The following is a 23,622-nucleotide window of genomic DNA, read 5'->3' as shown; positions in this document are numbered from 1 at the left end:
ACTCGAGTGTCCCTAACCCTAAGAAGAGCCTTCTTTTGACCCTCCCCACCTCTACTCACTTCCCCTTTAAGTTGCCCGTATAATCTTTCTCAGATAGAGAACCATCTGGTTGTGTCTCTGTCGCTGTTGTTCAGTTGTTTCAGTCGTGCCTGACTCTTCATCACCCCATTTGGGGTTTTCTTGGCTAAGATACTGGAGTGGCTTACCATTTTCTTCTCCAACTCATTTTACAGATAAGGAAACTGAGACAAATAAGGGCAACTGACTTGCCCAGGATCATACAGCTAATAAATGTCTGAGATTGGATTTGAACTCAGGTCTTCCTGACTCCAGGCCTGATCCACCTAACTGCCCCAATTTATGTCCCTCTCCTGCCCCAAATCTTAAGTGGTTGCCCATCACCTACCCAGTAAGGTTCAGAATTCTTGACCTGGCATTCAAGGCTTTCCCCAGTCTGGTCCTGTCTCCCCTTTCCAGCCTCATCCCGTATCACTTCCTTCCAAGAACATTCTATACTACTGTCCCCCATGAGTGCCCTGGCTTCCCTCTCCCACCTCCGGGCCTTTGCTTACATTGCTCCATATGCCAGGCATGTCCTCCTTCCCTTCCTTCATTTTTCCTGCCCATTTTTTAAAAGCTGGGCTCAAATAGAAGCCATGAAGTCATCCCTGATCTCTGGGTTCAGTAGCTGCTTTGCCCTCTCAGACCTCATTTCTGCATGTTTCTGATGCCCAGACCATGTAATATTGCCAATATTGTCTTATCCCCACTAGACTGGGAGCCCCAGAAGTCTGTATCTTCCTCAGTGCCCACCACAGTGCTGCACACACAGAAGTGGCTTAGCAGGAACGAGTCGGATTATACTGTAGCTAGTCCAACCACCTCACTTTACAGATGAGAAAGATGAGAAATGACTCACCCAGAGTCACACAGTAAGACAGTGAAAGTCTGAGCCAGGGTGAGGGTCCAGGTGTTCCTAGTTCTTGGTGCTTTGGGCCCTGGGTGCTCCTGCCCTGGCTTCCTTCCATGCCTTCTACAGAGAGCGTCTGGGGTCAAGGGCTGTTGAGGTGGGGCAGGAAGGGTTAATCATGCCCCTGCTCAGGATACAAAGGCAGGAAGCAGAGGGGGCAGTGCCCAGGGCTCTCAGCCATTCTCTTCATCATCTTCAAAGGGTCCCAAACATCCTCATTGCACTCCCCCCTTCCCATCTCCATCTACCCCAGTGCCTCCTTAGGCCGGCAACTGACTAGGAGAGAGGTCAGGGTGGGGTGCTGGGAGAATGTGCTCTGACTAGGTTCTCCCAGGTATGGGGGAGTGCTGTTAGGTGGGATGGAGATCAGAGTATGAGTCACTCTGACCCTAGAGAAGGGAAGGGGTCACGTGGAAGAGGGAAATGTATGTGTTTAGGGGGGAGGGGTCTTCCGGTCTTCCCCTCCCTTTTCTCCAGCATCTGAGTAACCCATGAGTCACCGCAGATTCCAATGGGGCCAATTTGAGGCCAAACTCTGTCAGCAGAGACATTGATCCTCTGGTCCTACCCCTAATGAAGACTCAGGCAGACACGTACAGAGACAGACAGACAGGCAGGCAGGTGGCAGGTAGGTACCTATCAGCTGCCTGGGATGAGAGAAGGAGTCTAGGGAGGACTTGGGTAGATTGACTCCAGAAGGTCAGAAGTATATGTGCAAACAAGCATAGCAATGTTGTGTTCAGTCATTTTTCAATTGTGTCCAGACCCTTTTGGGGTTTTCTTGGGAGATGTACTGGAGTGGTTTGCCATTTCCTTCTCCAGCTTATTTTACAGATGAGGAAACTGAGGCAAACAGGGTTAAGTGAACTGCCCAGGGTCACATAGCTAGTAAGTGTCTGAGGCCAGATTTGAACTCAGGGAGATGAGTCTTCTGACCCTGGGTCCCAGTGATCTATTCACTGGGCCACTGAGCTACCTGCCGTTACTACCACATTGAAATGTATATCTATAAAACAAGCCGAATGTAACAGTTGGTTCATGGCACCATATATAATCCCAGTTTTCTGACCATCTTTGTATAGGAAGTATTTGTGTTTGTTGATGATTATCTAACTCACAATAAATATTTTTTAAGTGTGCACATGTGTGATGGGGCTGTCAGAAGATGAGAACTCTAGAAACCTTGCCATGGCCATTTGGTCTCGATTTGAGAGACAGAATGATGTAGGGGGAAGAAACTTGGCAAAAGACCTGGGTTCAAATCCTGACTCTGCCACTTATTAAGCCTGATTTGATCGATCGTAGTATCATAGAATGTCAGAGCCAGAAAGGAACCTCTGAAATCATCTGGTCCAAGCCCGTCATTTGACAGAGAAGGGAACTTCAGCTCAGGTTGGAGAGAGGCCTTGCATGGGTCAGCAAGCCAGTCAGTGGGTCTTCAGTCTCCAAGCTCAGGGCCCTGAGTTGGAGCAGGGCTCCCCTTTCCTCCATCCCCTCAGAAGATCTGTGACTCACAATTCCCAGCCCTTGGGGGTAACATAGCCCTCCAGACAGACACCCCATTGTCAGAGCCTTGAGGGAGGGTCAAGAGGCTCCTGCAGGCTGACAAGGGAGACCTCAGGGCCTTTGGGCTACAAAGAATGTCAGAACTGGGAGAGACCTTGGAACATGGGAAGTCAGAGCTTTGAGGGACTTTGTAGAATGGAACTCAGTAATGGCTAAAATAGACTGTGCACAGAACCGTAAGGTATGCAAAGCATTTCACAAACACGATCTCATTAGAATCTCACAGCGACCCTGAGGTAGGGGTTGTAACTACACACATTTTTCAAATGAGGAAACTGAAGCAGTAAGCACCTCAGGGTGACAGTTACTACTTGCTATGGGCCAGGTACTGCTCTAAGCCTGGGGATACAAAGAAAGGCAAAAATATTGTTCCTTACCTCAAAGAGCCCACATTCTGTTGGTAGAGATGACATTTAAATACTAGTGAACGGGCAAAGTATGTACTGAACAGACAAGCTAGTGAATTTGTATGTTAGGTTTTGAACTCGGTCCTCCTGACTTCCATCCTCTTGGCCAGGCCTAAGGGATACTGGCATAGCGAATGTCAGGACTGGCCGAGACTTAAGCCTAACCTTGCTGTCTGGCTGCCAACTTTCTGCCTGGCTTACTGCCCGCCCTCCCTGGGACACAGGGCTTGCAGCAGGCAGGGGCGGGGGTACAGAGCACCCATTGTCTCCTGCCCCCACCATGCACCCAGGCACAGGAAGACCTTGAGCTGAAAGCAGGAAGAGGAGGGAGAAAGCTGGCACGTGGTGGCCAGGTGTGAGGGCCCTGTGACCTCAGGCAAGAAGCCAAGGCTTAGGGAGGACCCAGGAGTCCTTGACTCTGCCAGCTCCCTGACAAGAGGTTGGGGGGGGAGGAGACCAGTCAGATCTAGAAAATGGCATGGAATGGTGGGCGGGCATTGCCCAGGCACAATGCCAATGCCCCAGGCACTTCAGGTGCCCACCCTCAGTCTCTCTCTATAGAAACCCAGCCAGCAAATGTCTGTCTGTCTCAGCTTGGCCCCTTGAAGGTTGAGGCCAAGGAGAGGGTGCCTAAGAAGAGCCTGCTCCCACCCCCCCACCCCTCCCCCGTTGATGCCCTGAGGGGATAGGGCAGCCAATACACCCAGTTCAGAGAATACTGCAATTTACACAGGCATTAGGCCTGGCCTGAATGCCAGGTATTATACGTCAGCCCTCCCTTCCAGGTCCTCAAGGTATATATTGCCTCCTCCAGCCTTGGGCCCCTCTCTCCTGGTCACAGCTCTGGGGTGGGATCCTCCCCTGGAAGGTATCCCCCAGGATCCCAAGTCTGAGCATTGAGTCTCCCCCCCCACCCCCTTCCTTCAGATTCCAAACATTCCCAGGAGCTGAGGCTGCTTCAGTCCCAGCCCCACCCCCTCCCCTGGCCCAGTCCAGCCCGTAGCCTATGCTGAGCCCTGGATCTGAACTTGGTGAACCGGACTCCTTAAGTGACTTTCCTTCTCGGGGCCTCAGTTTTTCCATCTGTAAAATGAGAGGTTCAGACCAAATGATCTCAAAGGTCCACTCTAGCTCTCATCCTGGAAGCCAGTTCAGAGTCACAGACACAGAGGGAGTCTCAGACCGAGTCAGAGTTCCGTGGCAGCGATGTCCGGGGCTGATCTCCTTCCCTAGAAGCAGCAGGTGGGACGAGAAGGCATTGCGGGGATTGGACTAGGTGACCTTCAAAGAACCCTTTCAGCTGGAAAGTTAGGAAAGCCTGTGATTCCTGATTGACAGGTAGATATTCTTGAGTCCTTCCACCACCCACCCACCCACCCCAATCCAACACGCTTCTGTTGTCCCAGAATGATGCTTGGAAGCAGTCCCCCACCCCTGAACCTAGACCCCCACTTCATTCTCTGGCTCATGACCTGGAACCGGGGAAAGCCAGGATGGAAGTCCCTTCTGGTGTCTAGCCCAAATCCCTCCTACTGCGGCAAAGGTTCGTTTGCTTATGGGTGTTGGGCTGGGGACATTGAGAATGGCAGCAGTCTCCCCTTGTGGGAGCTGGAATTGGGAGAATGAAGTGACCATTGCCTTGGCTCCCTCGTTCCCTGCCTCTCCACCATTCCCAGTCCCCTGCTTGCCTCCCCTCACTTAGCTGGGCTAGGAGGAAAGAGCCAATCCAGGTAGGAGCTCACCTCCCCGCCTTTCCCCTCCCTGGGTCCCTCCCTCTAGGGGCAGGGCTGGGCGGGGCCACTACTAAAGCCAGAGTCCACCCTTCAGTTCCACACTGCTGCCCAGCCCCAGCCCAGGGACCTTGCTGGGGAGAGAGGGAGGAAGGCGTCTGGAAGGCTGCCTGGGGCAATAGGGGAGAGGAGGAGGAGGAGGAAGGGAGGGGAGGTAAAGGAGGAGGAGGAAGAGGAAGAAGAAAAGAAGAAGAAGAAGAGGAGGAGGAGGAGGAGGAGGAACTTCAGGACGGGTGCCAGTCCTGAGCAGGAGCCAACACCCCTCACCCAGGTAGGGCCCCTCCCCAGCCGGATCTGGGCGGGAGCACAACAGGCAGACTAGCAGATAGATGGTGGCTTCCCCATGCTCTCCACACTCAAGCCCATGTTGGTGCAAATGAGCTTGTCTGGGGACAAGGGGGCTGGGGCAGAGAAGGGATGGCAGGAGGTAACTTAGAGAGAAATGGGCAGAGATGACCCTAGAGATAGAAGCAGACCAACAGAGGTGGGGGAACAGTGAGTGAGAGAGACTTGCTCAGGAATTACTAAATGAAACAACCACTTGGGTTCTTTTTAGCTCTGAGTCTCAGAGGGACAGCAATGGGGACAGATGGATTAGAGGAAAGAAGGACTGGGGATCTGATGGAGGGGAAGAGGAAGAAGGAGTGGACAGAGTGACAGGGGGTTGGAGAGAAAGACCACAAGTTAGGAATGGAATAGACTAGGGGGAGAGGGCAGGGGGACAGTACAGGGGGACTCATAGGAGACAGATGGACAGAAGATAGAGACAGACATGGGGGACAGAGGAGCTGGGAGGGGGGCTAGAGTACAGTTAGGGGGAAGAGGAAGGAAGGGGGTGAGATAGGGACAGAGGGGTTAGCAGCATAGACAAGGGAGAGATGACAGAAATGGGGGGCAAAGGATGGAAACAACAGAAACAGATGGTGGAACTGGGGACAGAGGGAAGTTTGATGGTTTGAGGTGGGGAGAAGAGAGATGGGGATTTGGAGATGGGAGAGTCTGGGACTGAAGGGGAGGTATTAGCAGAGGGAAAGATCTTGGGTCCTTACAGCCTGAATCCATAAGAGGAGCTATTTCTGGATGCTTGGTGGACTTTGGCTTTGTTGGACAAAGGGAGGGGGTTGTGGAAGCATTGGTCCAGCCATTCTTCCTTCACCCACCCCCTCTATATGCCTAACCTTGACCCCTAGGCAGGAGCAAGAGTCAGTGGCTTCCTCTGGTCTGGGGCTCCCCAACATCCTGGGGCATCTTTTCCCAGTCTCCCTAGATCTGTTGCTGGGCTTATAGCCCAGGATCAGTCCTAGTTTCCTAGTCCAGAGGCTGCTGTCCAAGAATCTCACCTTCAAAGCCTTGCCTCACCCCCTATCCAGACTGTATCACCTCCACACGCTGCTGGTCAGGGCTCGAGGGTCCTCTTGTTTGCTTTGGAAGCCAAGAATAGGAGGAAACCTAGGGGGATGGGAACAGAGGGCAGGGGTCTAGGTCTCTTATTCTTTTAACAAGGAGCCTTCCTCTCTTCCTCAGCCCACATACAGTGGCTTCGGGCACTATGTGGCTGAACTCCCTCTTGGCCGCCCTGCTGCTGGCAGGTCCAGGAACCTTCTGTGCCCGGAGTGGTCGGAGTCGCCGGGAGTTGGCACCGGGTTTACACTCTAGGGGCATCCGGGATGCAGGTGGTTCCTACTGCCAGGCACGAGACCTCTGCTGCACAGGTCGGGAGGATGACTGCACCTTGCCCTATCTGGGCACCCTCTGCTACTGTGACCTGTTCTGCAACCGGACGGTCTCTGACTGTTGCCCTGACTTTTGGGACTTCTGCCTGGGCATTCCACCCCCCTTCCCTGTTATCCAAGGTATGTAGGGACCTGCTTGCCCCCTCCCACACCAACCATGCCCTCTTGGATTGGTCTCCAGGCTTGAATCTAAGCTCAGGTGCTAATCTAGCTGTGTGACCTTGGGCAAGTCTCATCTCTAGGCCCCCTGTAAAATGAAGAGATTGGACTAGAGCAGGGGCTCTTAACTCTTTTTGAGGGGTCACAGACCCCTTTGGCAGTCTGGTGAAGCCTGTTGAAGCCTTCTCAGAATAATGTGGTGGTGTTTTTTAAGTTCATAAAAAAATGGAAGGAAATGGTAAATTTCAATTAGAGGTTAATGAAAATAAAAACACATACATACATATACATATAGACATGCATACATATACATATATACATACATACATATGTGTGTGTGTGTGTATTGCTGTCCAAGTTCCTTGCAACCCTGAAATCTATCCGTAAATCTTCTGGTTCTCACATTCTATGATTATGCCTTCTCCAACTGGGATCAGGGAGGAGAAAGAGGAAGAGGAAGATAGTCCTTAAAGGAGACCTTCAACCCCTTCCCCAGGCTCATTCCCCACTCCCTCCCCATGAGAGAACCATTCTATCTAATCTGGACTCCCCATGTTCTGAAGGGCCCCGGACACAGGCCCAAGCTCAGGCTTCCATGCTCTTCTAATGCCTATTCTGAGATCCAGGGCTAGGCACTGGCCTCCTCATGCCCTTTCTCCCTACCCCTGGCCCAGTGGCCCCGCCCGGCCCCACCTCCTGCCTCACCCACCTGCAGGAGGGTCCAGCTCCATGGAGGCCTAGATCTGGGAAGAGGGAAATAATACACCATATCCCTGGGGTAGAGCTGGAGTTTCACTGCCTGGTCTCTGGGGGACTCTGTGGTTTTTTCAGAGGGCAGGGCATCTATCTGCTTTCTTAGGGATGCCCTGACTTATTTTGCGGGGATCCTTGGCTAGTTTCTGGAGGCCCACTTCTGGACTGAGGGATGACCTACTGCTTGTTTTCTGGGGAGCATGGGTGCCTAGTCTCCATCAAGGATGGCCAGAGAGGGTCACTACTTGGTATCTGTCTAATCCTATTCTCTCCCACCTTGAAGATCCTGAGGGTGGGGATACTAAGAGCTCATTTACATGTTCCTGCCTCTGGTCATAAGGCCAGCTGGCTTCCTCCCCCAATGCTATGGGACTCCTGGGTTTTACTTCTAACAGCTCTATGGCCCTGGGGGAGTGACTTGCCCTCTCTGGCTTCTATCTCTCTTCTCATCCCAGTCTCCAGAATAGTTCAAGCCACAAGGGCCTAAATATGTGTTTTGGGAACTGAGAGATCTAGAAATCTTTACAGTAAAAGGCAAGGATGTTGAACTCTGGAGGGATTTTCAGAAATCTGTCTAGAAGCAAGAGGATGTGTGGGATTATATTGGGGGAGGGGGGAGGAGGGGTCTCTGCTATGGCTGAATTTTGGGGGAGGGACCCAGCCTGGTTCTCTTGACCCCAGTCCCTGACCCCTCCCCCATCCCCAGGGTGTATGTATCAGGGACGAGTATACCCAACCCTTGGGACCTACCAAGACAATTGTAACCGATGGTGAGTGATTGAGGCCTTTGGGGATGGGGTGAGGGCTGGGGGCCCCTGGAGTGGAAGGGCACAGTGGGGGACAGGACCCCCAGTACAACATCTTCAGAGGCTCCAGCTGGACAGCCGGGGGATCTTGGGGGGCCCTTCCCCCCATGTATATCTTTCTCCCATCTGTCCCTACCCTTCCTCTGGCTCTCCCTGATTTTCCCATGCCCTCTGCCGTCTATGTCTCTCTCTTTCTCCCACTGTGTCTGTCTCCACACCCCCTGGGGCTCCAATGGGCCTCAATCGATACCTTTTAAGGAGCCTGATGGAAGCCCAGGCCCAGTTTTGGCTGAGGCTGAGCCAGCTGGAGGCTGGGGGTGGGGTGGGGTGGAGTGGAGAGACGTTCTGAGGGAGGGGTTGTGCTGGAGAAGTGGGGGAGGGACAAGTATGCTAGAGACCGATGGACTGAAACTAAAATGGCCCTTTTTGAGTTGGGGGCTATCAGTCCCCCCCTCCCAACCCTGGGCTCCTGGAGCAAGTCTGAACAGGATAGAAATGGAATGGGACCTGGCCAAATGAGTGTAGGAGCAGGTCCCAAATTCCAGACGTGGGGCTGGGAGGAGAGGCTGGAGGGCTGGACATTAACCCTTCAGTGCCCAGAGAACCTTTGCCTTTCCCAGCGAGGCAGAGTACGGTTCTTTCATGTTGTCCTTCATTCCCTCCCTCTGTCCATAAGCTCAAAGTATATGCCCTTCCCAATTTCCCAAGGAACTGTTGCTCCCCTGCCTCCCCGCTCCCCAGGGTCTCTGGGAGGGCTAGTTGCCGAGGCTCTGCTTATGGGAAGTGGGCACTGAATGCAGAGTCCTCACAATCAGCCTCAGTTACCTCCCCTCCAAGTGTGGAGCCTCCCTCCTTCACAGCAGGGGCTGGGGTTCCTTCCCCTCCCCCACTATTCCCCAACCCTTTCCAGGAATCAAGGCCACCGGGGGAACATTCCTGGGAAGGCCCCACACACAAATTGGCTGCCGAGAGCAGTGACCACTCCCCCCCACCCCAGCTTCCTGACATGACACTCATGAGGATTTCCTTCCTGCCATCTCCCCCTCCAGGGATTGCTAGAAGCAGGCTTGAGCAGGGGAGGAGGGGACAGGAGCTCCTGGGGGTGTGGCTGTGTCCCCCACCTCCCAGGTTCTGCATTAACCCTATCCTCCCCTCTTTACCAGCACCTGCAAGGAGGACGGGGCATGGGAGTGTGACCAGGAGCCCTGCCTGGTGAACCCGGACCTGATCAATGCCATCAACCTTGGCAACTATGGGTAAGAAGAGCCTCTTGGGCCCTGGGCACTAATACCCTGGGATTGTGACATGTCTCCTGCGCTCTCTCAGAACCCCTGTGACTCCTGTACCTCCTGTACCCTTAGGTGGACAGCTGGGAACCACAGTGCCTTCTGGGGGATGACTCTTGATGATGGGATCCGGTACCGCCTGGGCACAGTCCGACCTACCTCCTCTGTGATGAACATGAATGAGATACAAGTGAGTTTGAGGGATGGGGGTCCTGAGGCGTAGCGAGCACCGGGGAAAGCGCTTTAAACAAGGAGGTTCTGCAGCCACCTCCTCCACAACTCCACAGTTACTGCCTGGAGATGCCCCACCCACCAGAAAAGGGAGCTTGGGACCCCAAGACCAGGTAGTTTTGCCCAGCATAGCTTCAAATTTGAATCAAAAATTAGGTCGTCTAGACTTGCCGTCTGGCCTTATTTATATATCCTCTATAAAGTCCTCATCTGTAAAGCCCTGGGATGATCTCGAGTCCTTTCCACGATCTGACATTCTATATTTATAGATTCCAAGTTCCCCCCTAATTCTGACATTCTGTCTTCTAACATGACCATCCCCTACCCTACAATCTATGTTCTAAGCTCTGACAATCTATGTTCTAAGCTCCTTCCCATCTCTGACATTCCATGTTCTGAGCTCCCTCCCAGCTCTGACATTCCATGTTCTAAGGCCCTTCCCATCTCTGACATTCCATGTTCTGAGCTCCCTCCCAGCTCTGACATTCCATGTTCTGAGGCCCTTCCCATCTCTGACATTCCATGTTCTGAGCTCCCTCCCAGCTCTGACATTCCATGTTCTGAGGCCCTTCCCATCTCTGACATTCCATGTTCTGAGCTCCCTCCCAGCTCTGACATTTCATGTTCTGAGCTCCCTCCCATCTCTGACATTCCATGTTCTGAGCTGCCTCCCATCTCTGACATTCCATGTTCCGAGCTCCCTCCCAGCTCTGACATTCCATGTTCTAAGGCCCTTCCCATCTCTGACATTCCATGTTCCGAGCTCCCTCCCAGCTCTGACATTCCATGTTCTGAGACCCTTCCCATCTCTGACATTCCATGTTCTGAGCTCCCTCCCAGTTCTGACATTCCATGTTCTGAGGCCCTTCCCATCTCTGACATTTCATGTTCTGAGCTCCCTCCCATCTCTGACATTCCATGTTCTGAGCTCCCTCCCAGCTCTGACATTCCATGTTCTAAGGCCCTTCCCATCTCTGACATTCCATGTTCTGAGCTCCCTCCCATCTCTGATATTCCATGTTCTGAGGCCCTTCCCATCTCTGACATTCCATGTTCTGAGCTCCCTCCCAGTTCTGACATTCCATGTTCTGAGGCCCTTCCCATCTCTGACATTTCATGTTCTGAGCTCCCTCCCATCTCTGACATTCCATGTTCTGAGCTCCCTCCCAGCTCTGACATTCCATGTTCTAAGGCCCTTCCCATCTCTGACATTCCATGTTCTGAGCTCCCTCCCAGCTCTGATATTCCATGTTCTGAGGCCCTTCCCATCTCTGACATTCCATGTTCTGAGCTCCCTCCCAGCTCTGACATTTCATGTTCTGAGCTCCCTCCCATCTCTGACATTCCATGTTCTGAGCTCCCTCCCAGCTCTGATATTCCATGTTCTGAGGCCCTTCCCATCTCTGACATTCCATGTTCTGAGCTCCCTCCCAGCTCTGACATTTCATGTTCTGAGCTCCCTCCCATCTCTGACATTCCATGTTCTGAGCTCCCTCCCAGCTCTGACATTCCATGTTCTAAGGCCCTTCCCATCTCTGACATTCCATGTTCTGAGCTCCCTCCCAGCTCTGACATTCCATGTTCTAAGGCCCTTCCCATCTCTGACATTCCATGTTCTGAGCTCCCTCCCAGCTCTGACATTTCATGTTCTGAGCTCCCTCCCAGCTCTGACATTCCATGTTCTAAGGCCCTTCCCATCTCTGACATTCCATGTTCTGAGCTCCCTCCCATCTCTGACATTCCATGTTCTGAGCTCCCTCCCAGCTCTGATATTCCATGTTCTGAGGCCCTTCCCATCTCTGACATTCCATGTTCTGAGCTCCCTCCCAGCTCTGACATTCCATGTTCTAAGGCCCTTCCCATCTCTGACATTCCATGTTCTGAGCTCCCTCCCAGCTCTGACATTTCATGTTCTGAGCTCCCTCCCATCTCTGACATTCCATGTTCTGAGCTCCCTCCCATCTCTGACATTCCATGTTCTGAGCTCCCTCCCATCTCTGACATTCCATGTTCTGAGCTCCCTCCCATCTCTGACATTCCATGTTCTGAGCTCCCTCCCAGCTCTGACATTCCATGTTCTGAGCTCCCTCCCATCTCTGACATTCCATGTTCTGAGCTCCCTCCCATCTCTGACATTCCATGTTCTGAGCTCCCTCCCAGCTCTGACATTCCATGTTCTGAGCTCCCTCCCAGCTCTGACATTCCATGTTCTGAGCTCCCTCCCAGCTCTGACATTCCATGTTCTGAGCTCCCTCCCAGCTCTGACATTCCATGTTCTGAGCTCCCTCCCAGCTCTGACATTCCATGTTCTGAGCTCCCTCCCATCTCTGACATTCCATGTTCTGAGCTCCCTCCCAGCTCTGACATTCCATGTTCTGAGCTCCCTCCCAGCTCTGACATTCCATGTTCTGAGCTCCCTCCCAGCTCTGACATTCCATGTTCTGAGCTCCCTCCCAGCTCTGACATTCCATGTTCTGAGCTCCCTCCCATCTCTGACATTCCATGTTCTGAGCTCCCTCCCAGCTCTGACATTCCATGTTCTGAGCTCCCTCCCAGCTCTGACATTCCATGTTCTGAGCTCCCTCCCATCTCTGACATTCCATGTTCTGAGCTCCCTCCCAGCTCTGACATTCCATGTTCTGAGCTCCCTCCCATCTCTGACATTCCATGTTCTGAGCTCCCTCCCATCTCTGACATTCCATGTTCTGAGGCCCTTCCCATCTCTGACATTCCATGTTCTGAGCTCCCTCCCAGCTCTGACATTCCATGTTCTGAGCTCCCTCCCATCTCTGACATTCCATGTTCTGAGCTCCCTCCCAGCTCTGACATTCCATGTTCTAAGGCCCTTCCCATCTCTGACATTCCATGTTCTGAGCTCCCTCTTATATCTGTATTCTGATAACAATAGCTTACATTTCTGTAGCACTTTCCGTTTTCAAACCTCTCTACATACATTGTCTCATTTGATCCTCACAACACCCCTTCAAGGTAAGCACCGTTATTATCACTATATTACAGATGAGAGAACTGGAGTGGAGAGAGGTGTGGTGACTTGCCCAGGGTCGTGCAGCAAGAAACTGTGTGAATCAGAATTCAGATTCAGGTCTTCTGGGTGCATGATTCCATGCCAATCACTCTAACCTCCTGCCCAACTCTCCCTCTGCACCCCTTTCTTCAATGATGCATTAGCATCGACAACATCTTCATTTGCATATCGCCAGGGGGCAGTTCATAGCCTTAGAGCTGGAAGGAACCTTAGATACTTAGATCAGATACTACCCAGTTTTGCAGATGGAGAAACTGAGGCCCAAGTCTAGCCTTCCCCCTCCCAAGCAAGCTGGTCTGTCCTGGGAAACCCTCCAGTTGCCTTGGGCTCTTGGCAGCTCCCAGGACAGGGAGGTTATTCTCAAGGCTGGGACCTTGGAGTTGGAGTTGGAGGCTGTGAGCCTGCATCCCCCCTTCCCTCCCCCCAACTTCTCCCTTCCCTTGCCTCCCCCACCCCAAGAGTCAAGAGGAGGTTCTGCATGGGAAACCTCTTCCATCTGTCTCATGGGCTAGGGGAGGGAAGCAGGACTTGGTGGAGATGGCCCTAGGGGCCTACTTGAGTGACCCCCGGTCTCCTGGGCTTCCTACCCCTGGCTATTTTCAGCCTCCCTTTGTTTTCACTTGGTAGCTGGCCAGGTCATGAGGCCCCCTTAGCGACCGCCCTTCCCTCCCAGCCAAAGGTCCCTGTGGCTTTGGACAGCCTGGGAAGGAGGATGTGCCAGGAAGGGGCAGAGAAAGAGGGAAGACAGAGGTCAGGGGCTGAAGGAAGACCCCAGGAACGATTGGTGCAGGAGAGGGACGTCAGGAGGCCCTGGCATCCCCTCTCCAGGCCTGAGTTTCCTCATCTGTAAAATTCTGGGGTCGGGCTAGGGGGCTTCTAGGCTCTAGGTCTCTAAGCCCATGAATGGTCTCTTTCTGGGCCTTCGTTTCTTGCTCTGTTCAATGTTGATAATGACCACTGCCCAGCCTCCCTCCCTCCCCAATGTTAGGAGGGCCCATGGGTCCCAGGAGGTGCTTCTAACACAAACAGGCTTATGTGGAAACTCTTATTTTTGCTGAAAGAGGCAACAAGAGCTAGGGGACACTATGGTGCCTCATGCGCTGGGCCTGGAGTCAGGAAGATTTGAGTTCAAATCTAGCCTCAGACACTTGCTAGCTGTAGGACCCTGGGCAAGTCACTTAAGCCTCAGTTTCTTCAACTATAAAAATGAGGGAGGCCAGACAACAAGTGGCGCAGTGGAGAGGGTACTGGAGCTGGAGTTGGGAAGACCCGAGTTCAAATCCAGTCTCACCCTAGTCATGTGACTCGAGTCACTTAATCTCTGCCTGCCTTGGTTTCCTCAACTGTAAAAAAAAGAATAACACCACCTACCTCCCAGGGTTGTTGTAAGGATCAAATGAGAGCATATTTGTAAAGTGCTTGGCACGGTGCCTGGCGCATAGTAGGTGCTTAATAAATGCTTATTCCTTTTCCTTCCCCCTTGAAAGAATCAAAATGGACAAAAAAAAAATCACAGACTGCCGGGCCATGGGATCAGATCATTTAGGGCTAATAAAAGGCTTAGATTGTCTAGTTCAAATGCCCATTACACAGACAGAGCCTATCCTGGGAGGGGCCCAGCCCCCTTACTCATCTCTCTTCCACTGACCTGGCCCCAGTTCTTGGGCCTCACCCCTAGAGCATGAGGCCTTCAAGTTAGCCTGAGGCCCAGGACTTCTGGGGAAGCTCAGGGGGCAATGGTTTGTTTATACCTTGTAGATGGTCATGTTACCAGATGAAACTCTTCCCTCAGCCTTCAATGCCTCCGATAAATGGCCTGGCCTGATCCACGAGCCCCTGGACCAGGGGAACTGTGCAGGTTCCTGGGCATTTTCCACAGCAGGTAGGGGCTGGGGCTGAGACCAGGCTGGAAGCTGGGACTGGGACTGGGTTTTGGATAAGGACCAGGGGGTTTGGGTTGGGCGTGGGCTTGGTACCAGCATGGGCTAGGCTAGAATCTGGGTTGGAGTCTCTTATCACCATCTCTACCCACTCTATTCCTCTCTCTAGCTGTGGCTTCAGACCGTATCTCTATCCACTCAATGGGTCATATGACCCCAGCCTTGTCCCCGCAGAACCTGCTGTCCTGTGACACTCACAATCAGCAGGGTTGCCGGGGTGGGCGGCTCGATGGGGCCTGGTGGTTCCTGCGTCGCCGTGGGTGAGCAGACTTGGGCCCAGAGGGAGTCCCTAGGTGCTGCAGAAAGGGAACACGGGAGGAGTCCATGGGCATAGGTACTGAGGGGTGGGGGATAAGAGGAGGAATTGGGTCAAGCACCCAAGGAGAGGATGCTGGCCAAGGGGACACTGAGGAAGTAGACAGGAGGGGGCAGAGGGCACTAGCAGGGCATGTACCCCCAAAGGCTGACCTGAGGGGACTGAGGGTGCAGGGGTCTCCTTCACCTTCTTTCCCCCTCCACTTCCCCACTGTCTCTTCACAGGCTGGTGTCCAACCACTGCTACCCATTCTCTGCAGGAGATCAGGATGGGGCAGTCCCTGCGGCCCCATGCATGATGCACAGTCGCCACATGGGTCGGGGCAAACGCCAGGCCACCGCCCACTGCCCCAACAGCCGGGCCCACGCTAACCACATCTACCAGGCCACACCTCCCTATCGCCTCTCCTCCTATGTGAGAGCCCAGGCTTGGGGGTAGATGGGGGAGGGGGGAGCTCAGGAGCCTATGGGGAGAGAGGGGGTGGGAGACACCATAGGGTAGGGTGGCCCAGGAAAGAGGGAGATGGGGGTCTGACCTCTAGAGCCCCCTCAGGTCAGCCTCACCCCCTTCCCTAGGAGAAAGACATCATGAAGGAGCTGCTGGAGAACGGGCCTGTCCAAGGTAAAGGCCTTTCCCCCTCTGCTCTCTGTCCATCTCTTCCTCTCCCTCCTTCCCTGGCCCTGGCTCTCACCCTCAGGAATTGGCAGAGACCTTGGAAATTCCACCTCATCCTGAGACCAACTCTCCCCCCTCATCCCTACCTGTTGTGAAAGACTCTGTGCCCCAGGCCTGTCAGGCAGAGGTCTCCTCCTCAGACACCTCCTCAACACACCCCATTTTGCTTTAACATTAAATACAGGCCCGGGGCCATGCCCATCCTGGGCTGACACAAATGAAGCAGTGTGGGCACCCTAAGGCCACCAACTCATCCAGCCCAGCCTAGGGCAGAGCCCCATCCCCACCTCTGGCCCTGACAGGGAGATGGTGCTTGTTGGGGAGAGGGTGGACAGGGCATTGATGGATTTCAGCCTCCCCCTGCCTTGGTGTAGGCAGCACTGAGGGGATGCCCTAAGCAGGTGCCCATCAGATACTCCTATGCCCACAGCCCTCATGGAAGTGCATGAAGATTTCTTCTTATACAAGAGTGGTATCTATAAGCACACGCCAATCAGTCTGGGGAAGCCTGAACGTTACCGCCAACATGGGACTCATTCTGTCAAAATCACGGGGTGAGAAGTGCCTTCTGGGAAGGGTGTCGGGGCCAGCATGGGCAAGGCCTGGTCTGGGGGGGTCCAAAGGGACATCCAAGTGAAGTGGGATGAGCACCATATTTGGAATCTGGCTACCTGGATTCAAATGCCAGCTCAGTTACTGACTGTCCGGACCTTGGTCAAGACCCTTCGCTTCTCTGAGGCTCAGTCTTCCCATCTGTAAAATTAGTCAGTTGGACCAGGCTGTGTCTGAGAGCTCCTGGAATTCCATGAGTTGCTTGGTCACTCTCCTCGTTGTGCCTCAGAGATGTCCCTGGTTGCTATAAGAGCAGTAAAACTGGGAGGGAGTAGCCGTCCTGGGCACCAAGGGCCCGACAGTGCCCTGCACACCTCCTCCTGCCAGACCCTGCCTTGTCCACACCTGGAGGGCACACAGAGAGGATCAAGTTGCAAGTTAAAAGTGAGCAGTCCTAATTTACCCCACTCAGTGGGCACAATAAGGAAGCTTAGATTCATGGAGCAGGGTCTTGCAAAGCTGAGGTTCAAACCCAGCTCCTCTGACTCCAAATCCAGGGTTCTTGGGCTCTGCCCCCTTCCGCTAGGCACTAGGAAGGAATGGTTTGTTCTCCTTCTTCCTTCCTGGTACTTTTTTCAGGGCATGAAGGGGAGGGGCAGAAGGGTGACCCCCGGGGCAGTAAATATTCCAGGAGGAAAGCCAGACTGGTAGTCAACAACCCCAGTCACCATGGCAATTGGGGATTGAGGAAAGGAAGGGGGGGGTGGCCCTAGGGAGGCCCAGCCGAGGACCTCTGAGGGTGGGGGAGGAGTCCCGGTCTCCACTGGGAAGGCCAGGGCAGTGTGTAGTGTGCCTCAGGGCCCCTGGCCTGGGAGCCACAAGACCTGGTTTCTAATCCTGGGTCTTACTAATGACCCTGGCTGAGTCCCTGCCGGTCTCTGGATCTCAGTTTTCTCCTTTTGATGATGTCTGGGCTCTTAACAGCTCTGACATTCTGTGAACTTGACTCTAACTCCCCTCCCCTGTCCTAAAGGTGGGGAGAGGAAATTCAGCCTGATGGACAGAAACTGAAATACTGGGTGAGTCCCAAAGTGTACTGGGGGGTGGGAGGGGAGGGATCCTCAGAGCTCCAAAGCCCCCATTCTGAGAGCCCCTGTATGGGAGAGGGAGAGGGGAGCTGTTCTTGGGGAGCCCCTAGCCGGAGGGGTAAACATGGCACTTGCACTCAGGGTGCTGATGATCTGAATGTAGAACCCAGGAATTTAAGGCCTGGTTGTTACCAGGGAGACCTCTCCCCTGCTCTCTTCATCCCCCTCTCTTTTCTCTAACAGACAGCAGCCAACTCGTGGGGCCCAACCTGGGGAGAGAATGGATATTTCCGAATTGTCCGAGGGGCCAATGAGTGTGATATCGAGAGCTTTGTGGTGGGCGTGTGGGGCAGGGTCGGCATGGAAGACATGAGCCCACACCACTGAGCCTCCAGCTTTGGCCTGCCTGGAGCCCTTTGGGCCTTCTCCTGGATGAGGATTTGGGCATCCTCCAAGAAATGCCCACCACCCATCCCCTGCTGCCCAGGTCTCGAGCCACAGCCTAGTGGTGCTAAGAAGTTTGCTTGGGTTGGGGCTCAGATCCCACAGACAACAGGGCTCCCGATCCCTGCCCCTTCCCTGGCCAAGGGGAGGGGTATCCAATCTGCTGAAACAGCAGTTCCCCTGAGGGCCCTCTACCCCCTGCCCTCCTCCTCAAATCCTGCCTTTCAACCTCAACGAAGCGTGAGCTGCCCCTAATCCCTGCCTGCTGATGTTGCAGTCCCAGGAGGATGGGAACACGGGGTAAGGAAGTCAGAGGGGGATGGGAGGGGTTCTCAGAGCCCCTAGGACCCCCCTCCCACTTCCTCTTTCCCAGGAATATAAAGAGGAAGCTGCAGACACCTGATCCCCCAGCCTCCTCTCTCAGGTCCCTTCACCCCTGTCACCAGCCCATCTCCACCTTATTTCTCCATGGCCCAGGGAGTCTGCTGAGCCAGGGAAAGCATCTGGGGTCCCCCCCAAACACTGATGGACGCCATGCTGGCCTTCACCCAGCAGGAGAGGAGCCTGGGTTCAGGCCTGTGATTCCTCCCCACCCTACTCCACTGCTTAGGCTGATACCACTTTCCCCTTTCTCTTTCCTGTACTTTCAGTCTTTGAGAATATTTATTTTGCTTATTACTGACTGTAAATAAATCTCATTCACACACAGCGAGCTGCCTCCTATGCTAGGCAGCACCCAGCTGGCCCTTTTTGCCTGTTGCCTGCAGGCCCTTGGGCTTAAGTCTGTGTGTGGAGGATAGGAAGTGGGGGGGACCCACAAAACCCAACCACCTTACAGGGGCTGGGTCAGACTGCAAGTCAGTTTCTTTCAGTAAACAAGCAGCTAGTATGTGCAGAGTAGAAGCTCCCCAAGCTTGAGGCAGAAGAGGAATACGCTGCCATGGTCTCCTCCCTTGGATGTCCCCAAGGCTCAAAGGATCTCAGAAAAGGCCATTTAGTCTAATGCGGACCTGGACAGAGCCTTCCTTGACGATGTGCTTGACACCCTCCGGGGAGGAGGAACTGCCTCTTAGCTCCATTCCTTTCTGGGCTTCCTCCTCTTGCTTGTCCTAGCTGTAGCTCACAACTCTGGCTCAGCCCAGCTGGCTGCTCTGGTTTCCAGAAGTTCCTGTTAACTCCTAGGCCCAGATCTATTCTCTCTGTCTCTCTCTGACTCTCTCTCCCTCCCTCCTTTCCCTCCTCTCCCTCTCTCTATATTTCCTCTGTATCTCTCCATCTCTCTGTCTCTGAATCTCTGTCTCTTTGTCTCTTTCTACATTTCTCTGTTTCTCCTCCCTCTGTCTCTGTGACTCTGTCTCTGCTTTCTCTCTCCCTCCCCCATCTCTGTGTTTCTGTTTAATCTCTTTGACTCTCTCTCTCTCTCTGACTCTTCTCTCTGTCTCTCTCTCTCTGAATCTCTGTCTCCATCTCTGTCTTCATTAGTTCCCATGACTTCAGTTTTTTATCTCTATAGCCAAGACTCCCAGATCTACAGTCCCGGCCCTAAGCTCTCTCTCTCAAGCTCCAGCTGCCTATTGGACATTTCAACCTGGATGTCCCATAGGCATTTCAAGCTCATGTCCAAAACAGAACTTATTCTCGGAGTCAGCAATCGAAGGATCTAGGTTCAGAACCTGCCTCTGATTCCTACTGCGTGGTTACTGTGTAACCATAAGTCCTTTAACCGCCGAGGTCTCAGTTTCCTCATTTGTAAAACAAGGGAGTTGGAGTCGATGGCTTTTGAGGTCCCTCAGCTTTAGATCTATCTCGCAAGCCCCTTCTTCTTCCAAGCTTCCCTGGTTCTGCTGAGAGTACCATCATTCTTCTAGTCACGGGGGTCACAACCAAGAAAATCATCCCTTGTTCAGTTTCACCTCCCTACTCCCATCCAAACAGCTGCCAAATCTTGTAAATTCTGCCTCAGCCTCTCTCCCAAGTGTCTCCCCCTCTCTGCATTCACCCCCTTAATTCAGAACCTCATTTTCTTTCACCTGGACCTATTGCTATGACCTCTAATTGGTTTCAAGTTTCTTCCCTCTTTAGACAATCTTCCAATCAGCTGCCAAATGGATATTCTTAAAGTACAAGTCTGATCATGGCATTCCCCTGCTCAAGAAACTCCAATGCCTCCCTATTACTTCTTCGATGTTGAGTCATTTCCGTTTTCTCAGCAGAGATACTGGACTGGTTTGCCATTTCCTTCTCCAACTCACTTTACAGATGAGGAAACAGAAGCAAACAGGGTTAAGTGACTTGCCCAGAGTCACACAGCTAGTAAGTGTCTGAGGCCACGTTTGAACTCAGAAGACGAATCTTGCTGACTCTAGTCTTGGCATTCTGTGCACTACGGCACCACCTAGCTTTCCATCCTTGTTATCTCTGTAGGATTAAAGAAAAGTTACTTTGACATCTAAGTCCTTCATAACCTCATCCCAACCTGTCTTTGCAGGCTCAATGCTTTATTATCATAACACACACACACACACACATGCACACATACACATACACATGACAACACACTCTATGGCCCAACTTAACTGGTAGTCTTGTTTCTCACACACAACATTCCATGTCTTACCTCCATGCTTTTGCACAAATCATCCCCCACACCTGGAATGCCCTCCCTCTCACATCCACCTCTCCTAGAGTTCCAAATTCTCTTTAAAATAGTCATGTTAAACTCAGAAACAGAAGCCACTAAACCTTAGAGAAGGATCTCTATGGGCCACATAACTACTTAGAATGCCACATATTAGTATTATCTATGTTTTATTGTATTTTTATTTATTTTTAAAAATTTCCCAACTATATTTTGACCTCGTTCAGGCTGCAGTTCAAATCCATTTCTTACATGAGGCCCCTCAGCTGTTAGCGCCTCCTTCCAAATCGTATTTCCTTGGTGTGTATCTTGTACCTACTTATATCTGTATGTATTTTTCTTCCTATAGAATGTAAGCTCCTTGGGGGCAGGGACTGTTTTATTCTCCGTGGTTGTATTCCCAGCACCTAGCACAGTACACACTTGGTGCTTAATAAATGCTTGTTTGATTGATTCATTGCTTGAACCCGTGCTTGGAGACTCAGATACAGCCCCCAGCCCAGAAGGTGCTGAGAGCAAAGATGACTAGCTGTGAGAACTCGAGCCTGGTGTTCTGAGATTCCTAAAGTTCCTTCCCCCTCAGGTGATCTTAGCAGCCTCCACAGAGTCCTGCTCTGATGCCTCCCCTGTCTTCGTGTGGAGAGGATCATCGGTGGCACAGTGCAATCTGGAGGACCCGAGTCCAATTCTGCCGCAGACACTTACTGGTTGTGTGACTTTGGGTGCCCCTGTCTCAGACTCAGTTTCCTCATCTGTAAAACAGGGATCATTATATCACTACCAGGTTGTTGTGAGGCTGAAATGAGGTAACGTATGTAGGGAGATGCTAGCAATTACAATTATTCCAAGGACATGCAAGCAGAGAGTAAACTCTCCATGGTGAAAAGACTTTGAGTATAGTCTCAACAGTGGACTGACTGTCTGCTTTCCAAAGACCAGCCTAAGAGATGAAGAGGTAGAGAATTTTACAAAGAGCTCCATGAAACTCTCTGAATTAAATCATATACGTCGATACGAGGGGCAACGTGGGTAACGGATGGAGAGCCGGTCTTGGAACCAGCAAGGCCTGGGTGTGAAAGTCCAGCCTCTGACTCATACTGAATGTGTGACATTCTGGGCAAGCGACTTCTCAGTGCTCCACGGGCATCTATTATAAATTGCAGCGAAGGAAGGAAACAAGTATTTATTAAGTGTGTACTATGTGCCAGGCACTATGCCAAGTGCTTTACAAATCTTATCTTGTTTGATCCTCAAAATCACCCTGGGAGATAGGCGCTGTTATTTTACAGTTTTACATTTTACGGTTGTGGACACTGAGGGAAACAAGTTAAGTTTTGCCCATGGTCACACAGTTAGTTAATGGCTGAGGCTAGATTTGAATTCAGGGCTTCCTGACTCCAGGCCCGGTGTTCAAGAAGAGGACAACCTGTGTTGATAGAGGGAATTTCTTCATGTAGGCTCCAGGATGGGGAACCTGCGGCCTCGAGGCCCCATGTGGCCCTCTAGGTTTCTAGAGGGCCACTAGGTTTCTAGAGGGCCACATGGGGCCTCGAGGCCGCAGGTTCCCCACCCCTGAAGGGGCTCTCTAGATCCATGAAATCAGGTGTCCAGTCCCTTCTCTTCTATCCAAGATTTTGGCACTCTGAGACTTCAGTGCAAAAGGGAAAAAGGGTGAAGAGGGTAGAACACCATGGAAAATATGGAGCAGCAAGGAGGAACGTGATAGGCTTGTGGCCTACACTGAAGTTTCAGGCTTCCACCACTAGAAAAGAATTATTTGACAGAGCAACAAATCATACACATCACAGAAAGTGAAACTGACTAGATTTTAAAGGACCCGAAATGACTGTTTGCTGATGTGAAAGGCATTTCTCATTTTGTTGTTGCTTTATATAGTCACACAACCAACTCATGAGAGCAAATGTCCAACTTAGTATAAAACTAGAAGAAAGTTAAAATGAGAAAAATCTATGACATATACTTAAAACAGCTCCAGCCCGACCCATTTAGACAGGTAATTAATGATGGAAAATGGTATCTGGATGGAATAAAGGATACAGACACCTCTGAGAATAATTTTATATAGAAGTTTAACTTATTTAAGTCAACTGTCCAAAAAGAGAAAGTTAAATAAACCTAAGTTTAAATTAAAGTAAATTTAATTTAGAAGTTAAATAAACCCCAAAAGCATCCAATAAATAATTGATTTATTTCCCAAGGGAAGAGATATGGTAGCCAAGGGCAATACTGGCTTACAATATAAACTCATTTGTAAAATCTTACAGAGAAGGCTGTTCAATCAATCTATAGATGTTTATTAAGCACCTACTATGTGCCAGGCACTGTGCTAAGCCTCATAGACACAAAAAGAGATGAAAGACATTCCCTGCCCTCAAGCTGCTTACAATCTAACAGGAGAGAAAACGCAAACAAATACAAAGCTAGCTTTATATATGAGAGGACCAAAATGGCATTACAATGTAAGGGTCAATGTCTGACTGTGACTGACCAGACCAGTACAAGCTCAGAAGGCTCTACCACAGGTCGGGTACAAATAATCTGTTTATGAGATAAATAGGTAACAGAGGAAAGGCACTGGAATTATTAAAAAGAGTTGAGGAAGGCTTCCTATACAAGGTGAGATTTTAAAGGAAGCCAGGGAGGTCAGTAGGTGGAGCAGAAAAAGTAGAATATGGCAGGCCTTGGGGAAACAGCCAGAGAGAACGCCTGGAGACCTGAGATGTAGGATGTTATTCATGGAACAGACAGGAGACCGGTGTCACTGGATTGAAGAGTATGTGAGGAGCAAGGTGTTAAGAAGACTGGAAAGGTAGGAGGGAGCTGGATTGCAAAGGGCTGTGAAAGCCAAACAGAGCATTTTGTATTTGATCCTGGAGGCAACAGGAAGCAACTGGAGTTTATTGAGTGTTGACATGGTCCAACCTGAATTTTAGGAAAATCGTTTTGGTGGCTGAATGAAAGATGGATTGGAGCGGGGAGAGACTGGAGGCAGGGAGACCCACCAGCAGGCTATTGCAATCCATGAGGGCCTGTAGCAGAGTGGTGGCAGTGTCAGAGGAGAGAAGGGGAGGGGCAGGTATTGGAAAGATGTTGCAATGTGAGATGGGCCTTGGAAACAGCTTGGATATGGCAGCATGAGAGAGCATGAGGAATCCAGAATGACTCCTAGGTTGTGAGCCTGAAAGACTGCAAGGATGGGGT

The 23,622-nt window shown here is 51.8% G+C and overlaps 1 protein-coding gene across 1 annotated transcript; it reads left to right on the top strand.

The window, feature by feature from the left end:
- Positions 1-4,883: 4,883 nt before the first annotated feature.
- TINAGL1 (tubulointerstitial nephritis antigen like 1) lies at positions 4,884-18,470 on the top strand. The gene is made up of 12 exons (XM_036744636.1): positions 4,884-5,004; positions 6,258-6,586; positions 8,085-8,148; positions 9,348-9,440; positions 9,546-9,660; positions 14,506-14,629; positions 14,797-14,947; positions 15,228-15,417; positions 15,579-15,624; positions 16,109-16,232; positions 17,264-17,309; positions 17,562-18,470. The coding sequence occupies exons 2-12, from the start codon at positions 6,283-6,285 to the stop codon at positions 17,703-17,705; spliced, it is 1,401 nt and encodes a 466-aa protein (XP_036600531.1). The 5' UTR covers positions 4,884-5,004; positions 6,258-6,282; the 3' UTR covers positions 17,706-18,470.
- Positions 18,471-23,622: the final 5,152 nt, after the last annotated feature.

The sequence above is a fragment of the Trichosurus vulpecula genome, chromosome 2 (assembly GCF_011100635.1).
Source record: "Trichosurus vulpecula isolate mTriVul1 chromosome 2, mTriVul1.pri, whole genome shotgun sequence".
In the NCBI taxonomy this organism is placed as follows: Eukaryota; Metazoa; Chordata; class Mammalia; order Diprotodontia; family Phalangeridae; genus Trichosurus; species Trichosurus vulpecula.
The sequence above is the reverse complement of the archived record's forward strand: the minus strand, read 5'-3'. Positions and strand labels throughout refer to the sequence as shown.